At 43.4% G+C, this 17,237-nt stretch overlaps 1 protein-coding gene and 1 non-coding gene across 2 annotated transcripts in view; one reads left to right on the top strand and one right to left on the bottom strand.

The window, feature by feature from the left end:
- Window positions 1–13,817, bottom strand: part of vash2 (vasohibin 2) — a 23,659-nt gene extending 9,842 nt beyond the window's left edge. Inside the window, exons 1-5 of the mRNA XM_022758890.1 lie at window positions 13,550–13,817; window positions 11,826–12,271; window positions 3,710–3,798; window positions 3,369–3,425; window positions 2,521–2,595 (exon numbers count right to left, since the gene is read on the bottom strand). Of these exons, the coding sequence (XP_022614611.1) occupies window positions 2,521–2,595; window positions 3,369–3,425; window positions 3,710–3,798; window positions 11,826–12,146 (542 nt within the window). The 5' untranslated portion in view covers window positions 12,147–12,271; window positions 13,550–13,817. The remainder of the gene's footprint in view (window positions 1–2,520; window positions 2,596–3,368; window positions 3,426–3,709; window positions 3,799–11,825; window positions 12,272–13,549) is intronic.
- On the top strand, window positions 898–970 carry trnat-ugu. The gene has a single exon. It is a non-coding gene; the product is annotated as a tRNA-Thr (tRNA).
- Window positions 13,818–17,237: the final 3,420 nt, after the last annotated feature.

Raw genomic sequence — 17,237 nt, 5'->3', positions numbered from 1 at the left:
GCTTCTTCTTCTTTGTTCACAGACGTGTTCTCGTGTCTGTGTTCAGGTCCGACTGAAGCACGACTCTGGGTTTCTGTCTGAGGTGAGTTCCAGATGTGTGAACGAATACTGATAATTGATGACTTGATAAATGAACATATTGATCTGATCGGTTTCAGAGATCAGTTTGAGCGTTTTGACACGAGGAGCTCTCAGAGTGACGAAGGTTGAAGACCTCTGCTTTATATATTACACACACACACACACACACACACACACACACACACAGCTGTTGGTGTGACCCAAGATAAACCCTGAACATCCTGGGGAGAATTCAGATCTGTGTTGACGGGGAGGACAGGAACCAGAGGACAGACAGGCAGACAGACAGACAGACAGGCAGGCAGACAGACAGACAGGCAGGCAGACAGACAGACAGACAGGCAGACAGACAGGCAGGCAGACAGACAGACAGACAGACAGACAGACAGGCAGGCAGACAGACAGACAGACAGGCAGACAGACAGCTCCAACTGCCACAAGCTACAAGAACAGTTTTATTCCTCCCTCTCTGTTCCTGTCCTCCCTCCATCTTACTCTTTACTCGCAGTAACAAAGCGTCGGAGATGTTTCTGGTCGGAGTATCAGGTTTATTTCTGGTGCTGACAAGATTTAAAAACAACTTTTTTGTTGTATTGTGACTTGAAATCAGATTGATTTGACATTAAATGATTCAGTTTTAATAAATGAAGCGGTGGAGGTGCCTGGCCGTGGAGCAGGATGTGCAGACGTGACGTCAGAGCTGACAGGTCAGGTTGGTATCACCTTATCTCAACAATAGCTGGTATGTGAGAAGGGTGTGTCCGCTGCCGCTGTCAACATTTGAAAGGTCAAAGATTCGTCTGTGTGAACAGGTGAGGCCTCATAGCTCAGTGGTTAGAGCACTGGTCTTGTAAACCAGGGGTCGCGAGTTCAATTCTCGCTGGGGCCTGGGTTCTTTTTATAGCGTGGACGACCTGGGGGCGCGGTGAAAGGTGACACCGCCCCTCGCTGGCGTGACTGACACAGAGTGAGGCTGACTGAAGGGCGGCAGAGAACCAGCCTCTCTCTGTACGAGCTGCTGCCACGCTCTCTCCTCCCTTCATCTGCAGCCGCTCTACATTAAAGTCACTGTCAGCTGCCGCCCTCACGGCCTCTGGAGGAACGCCACCGACACCAGCACATGTGAAACTGGACCATCCCGCCACAGACACACTGAGAAACTAACTCTCATCTGTTGATGTGAGAGAAGCAGCTCCTGTCTGAGCAGGTAACTGCAGGTCACAGGTCACTTTCACCTCAGCTGTTCCTCTTGTTCCACGCAGAACAACTGGTTTCAGACATTGAGCTTCTCTCTCTTATTTCACTGGAACATTTTAAAAGACACTTGCTTTTTCTTTTTGAGTGAAAGTGTAAAATGTCTGTCTGTGAATGATCTGCGTCTGTCTCTGTATAAACTGTGTATGTTTATTGTACAGCTCTTCTTCTGCTTGGAACCGGCCCATCTACACCTTCTTCTTGTTAATGTGCATTTGTGACAGTCCTGATTCAGTTTTCACTGTAAGTTCATATTGTTTATTGTTTTACATGTAGAGTCATTTTAATCCTCGTTGTTTGGCTTGTTTGTTTTCTTTCTGTTTTATAGATACAGTGTGATTTTAATGTGTTTGTTGTGTTTGTGTGTGTGTGTGTGTGTGTGTGTGTGTGTGTGTGTGTGTGTGTGTGTGTGTGTGTGTGTGTGGGCCCGGGAAGCTGATGGAGATCCGAATAAAGAAAGAAAAGGAAAGTTTACTCTACATATTTGGACAGAGATTAGTATCTTGTAACAAATGTGAAATGTGTGAATGAATGTTGCTGCTGTTTTGTCTCTGATGTGATCGCAGTAAAGTACGGAGTTGAAATCCTGATTTTTCCCGTTGAATTGAACATTTGAACATTTTTTTAACGATTCATTTTAAAAACTCTAATCTACAGTGAAATGTGTAAATTGAGAAGCTGACCTGCGAACACACAACAAACCAGGTCGTGGCGTCCCTCAGCATTTTTAATGATCTTAATTATGGCTCCAGAAATTCACTGAAGAATTTACGTATCAGTCCACACTGTGGCTTCACAAACACTGGCTGTTGAATGGGTGTTGAACTTCTGGTGAATAATCTGATCAGTTTCTGATATCAAACTGAAGCTGATCAATTCTGTTGAAGATTCTCACTAAATGAAACGTTAGAAACGGCTGCTTTAAAAGCTCAGCTCTGCCGGATCATACTGAGCTGTGTGTGTGTGTGTGTGTGTGTGTGTGTGTGTGGGGGGGGGTTAAACTTTGAAGTGGGCTTGTTGCCAGGCAACACGGTTTGGTAAGAGCTGGAAAGGGTGGCAGCGGTGGGTGGGGGGGCATTAGACACAACATGTGTTATTGATTTCACCCAGAGATAACAAAATAACCTTTTGGTCCAGAGTGTGTGTGTGTGTGTGTGTGTGTGTGTGTGTGTGTGTGAAGGATACATTCCCAGGATGACAGCTTCCAGGCATTTGATTGGCAGAGACTCCCTGATCATCTCTCTCGCTGTCTCCATTAACCTGGAGGAGGAGGGAGGAAGAGAGAAAAAGGGGAAGGGTGGGTGAGAGCGGGAGGAGGCAGGGGTGAGGAAGAGGAGGTGAAGAAGAAGCAGGAAGAAATGTGGAGATAGAGTTGTTATTTTTGAATTCATGGGAAAACAGCAGCTACATGAGGATTTAAACGGGTCACATGACCTTCAAACACAAGGTCAGACTTCCCTCAGTGCCGATCAGTGCAGAGTCATTTGACCCGGGAGTGATTGCTGGTTGTTTCCGTTCACACCGCTGTTGATCCTGAGTAAAGGGGGCTTCTGAAAAGACCCGTGATTGGCCGAGTCCTGCCGCCACGTACTAGATTTTTAAAGTCTGAAAACGTCCAGTTTTCTCTCAGACCGGTTGAAACACAATCTGCTGAACGGAGATGATGGAAGGACGACAAAAGCCCGCTGCCTGCTCAGCTTCAGGATGTTACCTGTCTGTCACCTGTGGGTGTGACGGCTCGCCAGGTATTGTGGGAAGTAGATCTCTGCTGTGTTAAGTCCATGTCGTGGCAGAACATGACACCGTTCACCGCCCGTCACTACTGCAGGCTGTGAACTCACGTATCTACAGAGCCTCTGAACACACCACAGCTCAGCTGCAGCAGTTTCAATAATATAAATCATAATAAAATAATAAATAAAACTTTGACAGAATGTCAGAGTGCGTGAGACAGTGTGAACACCTGAGAAGAATCTGATGATGTTAATCTGATTATAACATATAATCACACGTCATTTCTGCAGCACACTCACCCACACAGAGGACGGCTCTTCTTGATTTCAAAGAACTGTGTTCCTGTGTGGTTGTATCTGAGAGACACGTTAGGGACAACAGAACATGTGGAGTCGTTGTTGTTTATCTGTTTATCTGTTTCTTTATTTATTGACTCACTTGTATATTTATATTTACATTTATTTGTTTATTTCATATTGATAAAAATGACATTCCATAAGTGTCATGTTGGTGTCAGTAATTATCTAAAGGTCTATAGAAACGTCCCAAACAGAACTAACGTCACCTGACAGGCGTAGCTCTCACCGTGACACACGTTGCCATGGCAACATGTGTCGTCACGCGTGGCGTTAAAGGATACTGCAGGGCCTTCATGTAGTTCTGGATGGCCACCAGCCAGTCTGGGACGGACATGGACGGTTTGAAGGTGGGGACGGAGGGGACGGGGTGCTGCGGGAACAGAGACACAGACAGACAGGTGTGTCACATGGTTTCCTGTAGATCAACGTGTGGCGACGTTCAGAGCTGCAGATCTCTGTCCTCAGTGACTCGTAGTGATAAAAGTAATAGAATAATAAAACGAGAGAAAGGAAAACAGTCCATAAAATAAATATAGAATAAAAGGACATACCAGTAAAACAGCTTAAATACATAAATCAGTAGAAAGATGAATCAATAAAATTCAATTAAAAGACAGAATAAAAAGTCGGTCTTGAGTTTGCTTTTAAAAGCATCAACACTTCCTGCTGCTCTCAGGTCGTCAGGGAGACGTGAACCACAGTAATAAAGGAAATATGGACTGGAGATCAAAAGATTTCTTGATGCAATATTTACTTCATCTTTAGATTTGTCACAACCTCTAAAACTGTCCATGTGTAAAAAGTTATTCTTGTCAGGATCAAAGCTCTGAACAGTAACAGTAACCTCTGCTACAGCAGCAGTTGATCAGTGTATTTACGTGTATCACACAGCTGACAGCAACCACAGGAAATAACCCAGAGTGCTGTTCTGTGGCGAGCCTGAGACCAGGCTGGAGTTTCACCTCCACCAGAAACGCTGCGGAGAGGAAACTGGCCTCAGAGTCGAGGCTTCCCGAGGACGTGACCGGGCCAGCAGAGTGAGTCAGACCCCAACACAAACCAACGCTTCCTCTGACACCCTGTGTTTCTGAGCATGTGGTCACGCAGGAAGGGTGAACCATAGCATCACTTCCTGTGGGTTTTTACTTGTTTATTTACAACATAAAAGGAGGAAGTCAACAGGACGACATGGAGGGAAGGTTCTGATGCAGGTTTTGTTGTTTATGATATAATCTATATGATCTACAAAGATTATTTAAATAAGACCTTTATAAACTGTGGTACAGTCTCTACATGTGTCGTCTTCCATGAATAAGTGTGAGGTTGTAGAAGAAGACAAACACTATGGGACTCTTCACACACACGCCTGTTAGCTCTTCCTGGCTCTCGTAGCCACCTGCAGCAGGTGTGCTGGTTTGTGTCTGCGCTTGTTTTCTTTTTTAAGTTGTTTGTGATGTGTTTTAGTGTCTGATGTTTTTTCTGTGTTCTGTGTTTTATTGTTTTGTGGCACTTGAGTTGTTTGTTGTTTAATCTCCCCTGACCGCAGGTCAAGTTCCTCACTTGGTAAAATATCAAATGAATGTGAATCTGGCTGCAAACGATCCTCAAATCATCAATCACTCCTTTAACGCAAACAGCAGGTCAGACAACAGACAACCAGTCAGTCGTCACCGAGCAGCTGAAATCAGTCACCTGATCGCCCTCTACTTATCCAGCCTGTCCACAGTCCACAAACCAATCTGCCAGCCAACACCAGTAAATAGCAGATTTTACTGCCATATAATCTCACATCACACACACACACACACACACACACACACACACACACACACACACTAAAGCAGCTTTCTGCTGGTCAGGGAGTGAGACGAGTGGTGATCCCTCACTTTCATCATCCTCGGCTGCAGAGGAACGTCGGTGAGAGCTGCCATCTTTCTGCTGCTGTGATCACATTCACAGCTCCCATTCAACAAGGCTCAGTTTTAAAATGCAGGGAGGTGAAGTCAGCTCTTCAGTCCGACACCGGACCTGAGCAGTTGTGTTGTTTCAGGCAGGACAACCACAGCACTAAGGCGTTTCAGCTTCAGCTCTCATATGAAAGTCAGCACATGTCAGTCAATGATAATAACAATAATCTTTATGTACAGAGCACTTTTCAAAAGCTATGTTACAAGGTGCTTGACGAAGGAAGCAAGAAATAAAATCAATGAAATCAATAGCAGATAACAGATAAAACAGGTCTTTAAAAAGCAGAGACATAAAACAAGCCAAGGGAAAGTGAAACCAGGGAAGTTTCTCTGATAAAAGTGAGTTTTAAGGAGAGTCTTAAAAGAGGTTACGGACTCAGCAGACCTGATTTCCTCCAGGCCCTGACTGCAAACACTCTGTCCACTTTAGTTTTTAGATTTCATGTCCAGGGAGCAGCGTGAACTCTGGGAAACTCGGGCAGCTAAACGGCTAAAACAGGAACATGTAAACCAGCAGCTGACATTGTACTGCAAACACAAACACAACACAAGACATTCAGAGTTCAACTGGGAGAGCATCTCTTCATCGTCCCAGTTTAGACTGGTAATTAATCCGTCTCTACCTCCCTTCCTGTTTTCACCCGCTCCTCCTCCTGTTAGCGTCTCCTCCCTGTTCTCTTCATCCTTTCCCTTCAGTTATCGCAAGCCTTCCTTTTTGTTTTTTCCTTCCCTTTCCCTTGTTCCCCTCCTCATCACCTCCATCATGCTTTTTTTTTTTTTTACACAGCTCTTTCTCGTTTTTCTCCCACCAGCGCTCCACTCCAGAACCAGGGGGCAGGCTGGCCTCAGTTGCCCAGCTTCAGCCCCTCCCGCTGGGTCTAAGAGTCCTCTGACTGCCTCCTTTCTGCTGGAGCTCTACGACTAACCTGAGGACGGATCTGATCTGCAGCAGACAGAAAAAACATGGAGGGGCTGAAACCAGAGAAGCAGAGACAGGGAGGCAAAGATAAAGCAGAGAGAGGGAGAAAAGAAGGAGCTCTGTCCGTTATGACCTTCCTGGCTTTGAATTCTGAATTGTTCTAAAGGGAAATGGGGGGATGGGGAGCAGAAGGTGGTTTCAAACCAAGTAAGAAAGAGCATGACAAGATCAATATGAAGCAGAAGGAGAGCAAAAGTAAAAGAAGTTCATTTTAACTGTTTAATTGCTTTAATTGTTAAGTTAAAGAGGTGCAGCTCAATACTAATGAAAGTACAGAGAGAACTCAGGTCTCTTTACTCATCTGAGCAGCCAAAACAAAACTCATGTGGTTCTCCAGGCTGCCTGTTAGAGACACATTATACAACATATGAAGAAGTAAAACAGTGGATTTATGTCACACAGTCAGTAACTCCGGTCAACAGAAGTCTCTCAATCAAAACAAGAACAAAAGACGGCGGTGGGTGACGTCATGAAGCAGCGTGGGATCATGGGAGTTGTTGTTGTGATGCCTTCAGTGGTTCAGGTGAGTCTAACTGTTAAAAACACTGAATGAAGCAGCTTCACATTTAAAGTCAGAGCTGAAAACCACCGAGGTGGAAACAGAGAATCTTAAACATGAGACTTAAAACCACAACAACGACCCGTGACCTTAGAGGATATGATGTCATTGACAGGCGACCAATGAAACGTCACCATGATTAAAGTCACAGATTTCTAGTTTGAGAACTGATGGAAACATTTGTGATGATGTAAGAACACGACTCACCAACATATAGACCAGAGGTCGAGTTGTGTTTAGACGTTTTCATGTGGAGAAGTTACAGAGTAGAACTTCAACTCGCTCACCTTCTACATGAAGGCTTATTTTCCCACAGCGCCGCAGCTTTGTGTCTCCGTATCATTACAGCATCGACACATGACCGAAGCACCGGGTGAGTCACACCGAGGTGAAGACGTGTCACAGAGAGCGGAGACCTCCGTTACCTTTAAAGCACTTCTGCATTAAAAATGGAAACGACCAGACAAGATGGAGAGAGAGAAGGATCGTATTTCCTGCTGTCACCATATCTCCAGAGCGGGACATCCCCAGGAACGCCTGCCTCTCTCTTTGAGTGCGTGCGTGTGTGTGTGCGTGTGTGTGTGTGTGTGTGTGCGTGCGTTGCAATCATCCTTTCACACTAAAGGACACCTCCTTGAAGATCATGGCTGCAGACTGTAGTTCTTTGCCTCAGAGCACATCTGTCTAAACTAATCCGTGTTGGCAGGCGTCCATAAGTATCAGCGTCCAGTCCAAAACAAGCCGTTTGTCCTGAATTATCCGACATGACGTGAACTTCTGCAGACGAACAGTCCTGATTTAATCCGGACGGTGGCGTAGGTAACACTCGCTCACACACACAGAGAAAACCTGTAAAATAACAGGTCGTCTCGTCACACCTGTCGTGCAGCTGTGACACTTCATCTCGCTGCTTTCTCGTTACTGTACATCGTTGACAGAAGGTGTAATCTGTTCCTCACAATACTTTCAATCATCTTTATTTCAGAGAAATACTGAATCTGGATCTTGAACTCTTTTCCTCAGAGCTGTGACGGAGATGTTTGATCAGACGAGCTGTGGCCAGTTCTGTTTCCCATGAAAAGTCCCTTAGGTATTCCAGTTGGCATCCAGAGATTATCCACTACCCTGATTGTATTAGAGGGATTATTTGCTGCCTGTGGCCAGACTTCTATTCTGTTAATGAGGGCACAGAGAGTGGCAGCATGTGCTTGGTCACTGACAACAACACAGGCTGACACTGGGTGAAGGCTCGTCCACATGTGACCTCTGAGTCCTCGCTGACTTGTATCCTGCAGTAGTCCATCAACACTGACGTTACTCTTCTCACCACCAGTCTCATTTATTACTTATTATTGATTATTGCCAAGTGCTACAAGTTTGCAGTCACAACAACACTCCACCAGCCGGGCTGATTCTGACATTTGACTTATAGCCACTAACAAAGTTCCTCCTCCTCCTCCTCCTCCCTCTCTAAAGGCTCAGCAACTGTAACTGTGGTAACCACCTGTTTATACACGCACACACGCACACACACACGCACGCACGCACACACACACACACACTAGAATCAGGTTGCATATCAACAATACAACAATACTGCAATGTAAACAAACAGACACCTTATGAACATGTATTCATCTCCTGTCCTGCAGACAGCAGGGTAGAACATGATGAGCTCTGTCCACTGAACATTTACTGTACGGTCAGTTTAACAATGTGTTTAACAGTGAAACGTAGCGTCGCTGTGTTTATGAAAATGAAAATATTATTACATTTTGTTCTCATTAGTTGCCGTTGAATTCCTCCAGGTGGAGGCTGGAAGTTTTCTTTTATTCAAACACAGACTGTCCTACAGCACTCGCCTGGTTTCACACTCCTACAGTGACGGCAGACGCTGCCGACATGATGCTCACAAGCTACGAAATCCTACATTAGAAAACATGCTGTCCTTCTGCAAACACAACAGACAGAGGGCTCACACGTGCACACTCTGAATCTGAGTGTGCATGTCCTCCCGCCGTCCTTCTGCCCAGGACTACACCACGGGACTTTGGCACTGCCGGCCAACCGGGTCACTAATGACCACATGGCCAATTAGCAGAGCTAAAGGAGAACCAGATTCCCTCCTCCCCCGCCCGAAACACAACAAGCGTTCACCCAAAATCACTGAGAAGAAAACTGAGGAGGATCTGGACTGAGGGGCCGAAGAGCAGCAGACAAAGATGTGAATTGTGTGTGTTGAGTTGCTTCTGTCTTAGTTCAGTCAGTTACAGTTTCAGTCAAACAGGGAAACATGAAGATGACGTCTTCATGTGTCTTGTTTTGTCCAATCAACAGTCCACACCATAAAAACATCTATTTAAATGATAAAAAGCAGCAAACCGTTGTTAAGCAGTTATCCAGTTATACAATATATATATTCAAAAAACAAAACAGAAAGTGAAATAATATAATACTAATATATCATAAGCTCGGGGTATCACCCAAACCCTCGGTGGATGTCTGCTGGGGGAATGTTAACCAGCCACTTCTGTTTGTTTGAAGCTGCATGTTGATGTCTTTTAGCCTGTGTCGTGTGAAGCTAACGTCACTGTAAATCACATACAGAACATTCTGTGTTGAATGAACTGAATTGAACGCTAACACTGTAAATTGATATGAACTCACTCATGTTTGTTTGTGTTGTTTCGCCTCCTGATTGGTTCAGATCGTCTCTTGCTCTAACCTCCTGCCAGGTTGTCATGACACATCCAAGAAGCAGAGTTAACACCATTTGACAGGTTTCATGATCCAATTTAGCAGACTCGTTGTCGTGGTAACGTGAAAAATGTGTGTTAGTGTACACCTGCGACTGTGTGCAGATGTGGAGGACAGTAACATTATACAGACACACACACAGACACACACACACACACACACTACTCCACACTGATTAAACGCCTCACACTGAGACGCATCATCTGACGCCATGACTCATATCACAATCGCACTTTGCTCCTCGGTGTCAGGACAGCGCGAAAAACCAGGAGCAAACAGAACATCTGGACGTCGTAATATTGTCATCAAGTACAAGTTAAAACAACCATTATTTTATTATTAATATTTGTGGTAGATATGTGTAGGGTAGATTAATCGATAAGTCTATGGCTGCACTGATTAGCTGAATGACAAATAATCAATTAGTAACAATTTTGATGTTCTAATAATTTTGTTTTAGTCTTTTTTTTTCAGCAAAAATGCCGAAGATCTGTTTGTTACATGGACTCAATGTGAGTATGTGAAGCTTTCCTTTGTCGTACATGATGGTAATTTGAATATCTTTGTTTTGTACTGTTGATCAGACAAAAACAAAGATGTGTGAGGACGTCACCTCAGGAGTTTTTCACTGTTCTGACTTTTTATTAGAAAAACCATTAATTGGAAATAAAAATGATTTAGACACAGCCTTAGATTACAGCAGATTAGATAATTTATTAATCGTCTGACTGTAATTAAAAACAATGCCAAGCATCTGTTTTCTTTATGAACTGAATGTTTTGGGATCTTTGGTATTAGAGCTGCACAACTAATCAAAATATATACAATATGGCCAAGAGCAATATCAAAATCGCAGAAGCTGCAATTCTTTTTTTATAAAGGTAAAACGAGCGACGCCCCGACCTACAGATCATATTCCCCAGACGTAAAGGAAACATGTTTGTTTGGTACAAGACCAACAAAACAACTATTTCAACTGAAATCACAATATCTACCAAATAATCACAACATGTTTTTGTGTATTGTGCAATTTGAAGATGTTACCTCGGCAGCAATGATTCACTATTATCTGCCATTTTACAGACTAAAAATAATCCAGACTAAATGTTGGTGAAAATAATCACGTGTTTCTGCAGATAAACTCTGTGCTGCAAATATCAGAGCGACATCATCCTCTTCACAGCAGGGCAGCACCGAGACCTGACGACATTTGTGTTGTAAACACATAAACCTCAAACACAATGGAAACCAGTCCCATACAGTGAGCGCCGACTTCAGGCAGGAGGAAACCTGAGCTCTCACACCCATGAATCTTATCTGGTCCCTGCAGCAGTAGCTCCACTGCTCTAAAGATGTGGACAGCTCTGGATTCCTCCATAACACAGCAGCCACAGGGAACCCTGGAGGAAAGCCTCCATAAAAGAGCCCATTGACACCGACTGCACTTCCACGAACCTCTAACGTATTGCTGCCGTCATGTGAACGTACGACTGTGTTGATTTCTCTTGTTTTAAACCAAATGATTTCATGCTCCTAAAATGGAGGTTAATCATTTAACACTGATAAAGACTAAATACAAAATCCAGCCACATATTACCACCTGCCTCTTTATATGTTTTTTTTTTACTGTGTGTTGAGTCTGAAGTCACTCACTCACTCACTGTCTCAGATCTTTGAATGCAAACAGAAACGGACGAGCACCATGCCATGCTTTTCAGAAACAGGCTAACAGGATTTCAGCTATCTGTTGCTATGAATGCTACTAATTCCTGTTGTATTTCTCAATTATAAAACGGGTCAACAGGTCTGACAAAGCAGCAATGAGACAACAAACAGATCTCCACAGTGCTGATGCTACGGTCAACAACACAAGACAAGAGCAAGTGTTTGGAAATCATGACAACATAAGTTAAACACAGGCAAACTTCATTAACAGAAGTAAACAACAAACTGAAACAAGCCAAAGGTGCTAAAATATAAATATTCAATATGTTAGTAAGTGGTCAACAAATCCAGCTTCCGTTCGATCAGCACTAACCTTTGGAACAATATCTTCTCATGTCGTCTTGTTTGTCTGCAGCTTTAAACTCTTGTTAAAGGACCACTGAATGACAGATCGCTAACAGCTAGCTTACCTTGGGAAGGTATGCGGCGTTTTGTATCCTGTCCACCATCTCCTGGCCCTCAGGGTGCACGGCAGCCACATGGGACCACATCCTCTCCCAGGTGACGCTCTCAATGGGAAAGCCGGTCCGGTTAACGTAGAAGAGGACCCCTCCATCCTTCTCCTCTTCCTCCACGGGGGACCGGGAGCTGTTATTAGGCGGAGAGGCGGAGGAATCCTCCTGGGTGCTGCAGCGGAGGAGGCAGTGTGAGCTGGTGCTCTTTGACCGGCCGTGCCTGCTCAGCTTGGCCGGGGAGGTGCCGGTCCGGCTTGGGGAGTTCGGTCCAGTCATTGATCCCAGGAGGGTCAAGAGGAAGAGGAGGAGGGAAAGTCAGAGCAGGGGATCTTCCTCCAGCTATGAGAGATCCTCTTCGTTTCTCAGTGTGGGACAGTACATTTTGATCTTCAGGGGGAAACCTGGCATGGAAAGTAAAACCAAAACCTTCAAACCAGAACACATTCTGCATCCTCAAATCAGATGTCTACAGTACAGGTAAATATCACTTCTACACAATGTTTCCATAAAGGTACACTTGTGTTTTCATATGATAATTTCAGTCTAGTTGGTAGAGCTGGGCGATTATTCTAATTTTATTTTCTATTACGGTTTTGTCTTTCAACGATTATGAAAACAGGATAATCGAGATAAAACGATTATTGTGCCGCATTCTGTTTCACAACAAATTTCATCCCCCCATCCACTTTCAACAACAAGACTTCTGGAGAGACCATGCCCTGTTTGGCTGCTAGCCCACACTCAGATAGCTTTAACTTATATCTGTATAATTGGAAAAGCTTTTTGTTTTGAAATCTGTTTTTTTATCTTAGATTTTTTTCTTTTCTGGTAGTGCTTGATATTAGCTTTACTATCAACAAGCTGCAACCAGGGTTGATGTGTTGTATTGCACACTAGGCTTTCTAAACTGTTAAATAAAAAATTCTTTGTCAATCAATCAAAATATTGACTTGAGTATCTATTTATCCATCTAGTTAGCTAACTAGCTAACTTTTTCAAAGTTCAATAAATGTGTGGGGTTTCCAAAGTCAATGAGTAATGTTAAATAATTGTGATCTCAATATTGATCAAAACAATCATAATCATAATCATGCCATAATCATGCAGTTCTATTAGTTGGTACAAAGATGATTTATCAGTAGAGTATGAAACCTTGACTACATGACTACAAATCCCTATAGGGAGGCAAAACCCTCTCCAATGAAGCAACAGTCATCCAGGACCGATTTCTTTCACATAAATCCTGCAATAAATTTAAGTAAAACGGATAAATATAACAACAACTATGGAGAAATCATGGGTCCAAAGTGAGTAACAGAACATCCTACATTTAGCACATTATGGTTCAAGCTAAAATCATATATACAAGATAAAAGAATCACACAAGTGGTCTAGACTAACGGTGTAAAATGTGTGATATAGTACAAAGAGGTTCATATAAAAATCTGATGATATCAACCGAAAAGGTCCCTGTAAACTTATTCATCACTGTGAATGTCTATTTCAAACCGCATCACAATGAAATTAAAGACATATTACAGAACAAAACCGTCTTTCAAACTCACAGACACAGAGTAATACAGAGGAAGTTGCCATAGGAACAAGTTCATATCGATATGTGAGTTTTCGTTCGAGTGCATTCGCTGAAATATGCCTGCCGTTATTAAAACTAACCGTACCGTGTTTTCCTCCGGGGCTCCGATTCCGGGTAGACGACGGACCCTCCGGTTTTAAAAGGCGTTTGAGTCGAAAAGCACAAAGTGAGACGAGGTAGGTCCCATTCATAACAAGGCGTCGTTGTCCACCACGGGCTGTAAAGTCTTGTTTTGGTCGGAGGCTGTGGAACTTCACCCCTTTCCTTTACGTGTCAAGCGACCGACAGCTAACGGCCGTTGGGCGGGAAGTAGAGAAGGCTCCACTTCAAAGTAAAAGCAGTACGTTTGAGGATCTTGCGTATATTACGACTACGTACTACGCAATCATTGCGGTACACTCGTGAGACCATCACTTCTTCGTCTGTAACGGTTTTAAAAGCACTAACTCGGAAACTTTAACCGAACGAATCCAGTTCTCGTGAGGGGGGAGCCTTTTTTTATTTTGAAAATCCCACCCGGAAGCTATGCCGTTTTAGCTAGCTAGCTGACACAGCTCTTCTATCCTCGGTCTCACAACACTGCGGGGGCCGTTGCCTCCCACCTCCCCAGTCCGGGAAAATGACCTCCTCGGTGCATTCCCCCCCGGCAGCAGCCTGCACGGCGCCTCGGTATCAACTACCTCTTCAGAAAATCCGCCTTCATTTTGATTAAAAACGGTTTCTTCGGCGCCTCACATGATTCAATCATTAGGGATAAAACGGTCCTACTAGCTACCGACCGTCCTCCTGTTTCCCTCCTGTAGCCCGCATCCCCGCCACCCACCAACGTTCGACCGCTTCCCATTGGCCCAGCCAACAAAGAGGGGCGGGCTGGAGAGTAGGCGCTACCATATTTGGAAGTGACGGTGCTCTGTGATTGGTGAATTGTGATGGACGAAGGCGTCAACAAGTGATATATCTGCAACAAATGGGATTTTCTGCCCCTTGTTGCAACTGTTGATTTAGCACATTTTGTATATTTTCAGGTGCGTGACAAGGTTAGTTTACTGTCCGAGTAGAATAGATGAATTCAAAATAATATGATAGAATTAATTGTAGCAGCAACATAATATTCAAACACATCATAAAAGACAGGCAGAATATCAGTTTTAGTAAAAGCTTTAATGTCGTAAATACTGATGACTACATTATATTTACACGGTTAAGGAGGGGAGGGGCATCATGCATATAAATCGAAAGCAGGTGAAACATCCTTGAAATAGGTTTAAAATAAATTACAGTAACTCTTAAACCTTGAAACATCACTCAACAATATATACATCACAGCACAATAATGTACCGGACAGCAAGTTCATTAAGCCAAATGCACCCTATATATATGGAAATATCATATGAATGTTGGGCTATTACAGTTACACTGCAGTAGCAACTTAACTTAACTTACAACTCCCCCTTCTGGACGCAAGGCATTTTACAACACTTGATCATGATGAAAACAAACACTTCACAATGCCTGAAAGTAACAGCTGGATGAAGTTGTGCAGCTTTATCAAAAGCAGAGCAATGCTGCAGAATAAACAGTGAGTTAGAACGTGAGGATAAACTATAAAATATTCTCCAAGATATTGGAAAACTCAGACCAAATACATACAGGAATGAAATAAAATGGGTGACACTCACTCTGGGAATAAAAACTGACTTTGCTTTCACACCAAAAAGCCTTAACTAATGAACTGTAAAATGAATGAAGTGTAACCACGTTGTGATGTGTCATTTGTTTGGTTAGTTGACGGTGGCGTAGAGGTTGCTGGGATCAGTGGAGGGAGCTCTCACAGTGCTGTAGGTCACAGCATCACCACCACCCCGAATCTACAGGATGTAAAAGGGACAAAGTTCAACCCATAAATAACACAACAGCACGTAATGTGGCGTAGTTCACCAGAGTGTGTTATATTTCCGTATTCACTAGCAGCTCTGTTCCAGCAGACAACTTACCTGGCCTTTACTGTCGGTGGCCTTGGTGAAGCTGACGGAGGAGTAGGAAACACCATGTTCAGGACCAGCCTGCACAGTGAAGACAACGTGATGACTGAGTCAGTCCACACTTTACCTTTGTGCCTGAGCAGTTATGTTACATCTCTTTTAGTCTCTTCCAGGGTGTCTGGAGTCATGCTAGTATGAAATTCATCCACCTTATTCTATTGGCTGTTGAGTTTGAAGTGTGCTGAGCTTGCATCGTTATCTGCAGCTCAGTGGCTGATACCCTAAAGTCACGTCATTGTCATTTCAGTTGGTACTGTTCTCTTCCCAGTGACAAACATTTAGCAGTTAATCTAATCACCCAAACTGAATCACTCAGAGTGAACTGAGGGGCACCTGAGAGTCTGAAGCCCAATCACAGTTCATCACAACCCAGCCAGGTGAAGCAGCTTTCAGTTCCTCTGCTCCTCACCTGTGGAACAAGCTTCCTGAACCCCTGAGATCTGCTGAAACTGCTGCACCTCTTTTAAAATGGTGTCCTAAATTTCCTACCTGATTTCATGTATTTATTTTTTATTTGTTCAAATGTGTTTTTAATGTTTTTAAATGCTATTTTAACATCATCTCTTTTTTAATGTATTTCCATGCCTCTGTAAAGGCTTTGAATTGCCTTGTGTCTGGATGGTGATGTATAAATAAACTTGCCTGGCTTTATAACTGAATTCTTTGACCTTTGCTCTGTAAAGTTCTGTTTACATTTGATCATTCAGTTTTAAAACTGACCTTGTTTTCTTCCGTCTGAGGTATGATTCCTGAAAAGACAAAAGAAGAGTGTTGTTTCACTTCCACTGTGAAAAATCAGGTTTATCAAAACATGTTGTTGACAAGAGTTTCATCCGTGATTGTTCCCACCTTTGTTTCTCCTCCATCTGATGACGAGCACCACAACCGTTATTAAGAGCGCCGCTGAACCCACAGCCGCGATGACGTACCACCACCAGCCTGGAAACACAGTGCAAAGGTTTCTGGCTGCAGGGTGTTCTGTGATGTCAAGCTTTTCACAAACGTTTAGAAGTATACAGTTGCTTTTTGACTGGACTGCAAAACCAGGGCCAAACTATAATCTGGACTTCCCTGACTGACTGAGTGATCATAGTTCCACCAGCAGTCAGCTGAGTGCCTCATCACAGGGACTGAATAAGAAAGATATTCTGTCTCTTCTAACTGTTTCTCTGACTGATCAGTTTACAGGAAATACAGCTGAAAACGCAGCTCAGTGTTTGTCTTTTACTGATGGGTTTGGTGATTTTGTCAGACGACGTCACAGTTATAAAATCATGATTTGACCAGACGTAGACTAGGTGTTGACCTGGTCTTGTTTTCTCAAACAAACAGACAGTTGTATAAAGAGATTGTTGAGAGATAAAACAAATATACCTATCACTGTGGTTTTCCCGTCATTTCCAGGTGTTTTTCTGTTTTTTCCTGCTTTTTAGGGAGAAAAATCCTAAAATGAACAAATGCAATTTGTTGGATCAGGAACAGTTCGTCATATTCTTTGTTTCTCACCTGAGGACTGAGATCTGAAGGTAAACTGTTGCTTTTTCTTAGAGGAACGGCTCATCACTTCACATTTCAGTAACTCATATTTCTTTGACGTGTAAATGAAATGAGAAGTTGAAAAGCTTGCAGTGGCTGAGCAGCGATTCTGTGAAGTCCTCAAGTCTTTGTTATATTTATCCACATCTGTACCAATAAACTGCCACTTCACTGAGACTGACTGTCTACAGTCT

The sequence above is a fragment of the Seriola dumerili genome, unplaced genomic scaffold (assembly GCF_002260705.1).
Source record: "Seriola dumerili isolate Sdu_G_001 unplaced genomic scaffold, Sdu_1.0 BDQW01000312.1, whole genome shotgun sequence".
In the NCBI taxonomy this organism is placed as follows: Eukaryota; Metazoa; Chordata; class Actinopteri; order Carangiformes; family Carangidae; genus Seriola; species Seriola dumerili.
This window is presented reverse-complemented; position numbering and strand designations above follow the sequence as displayed.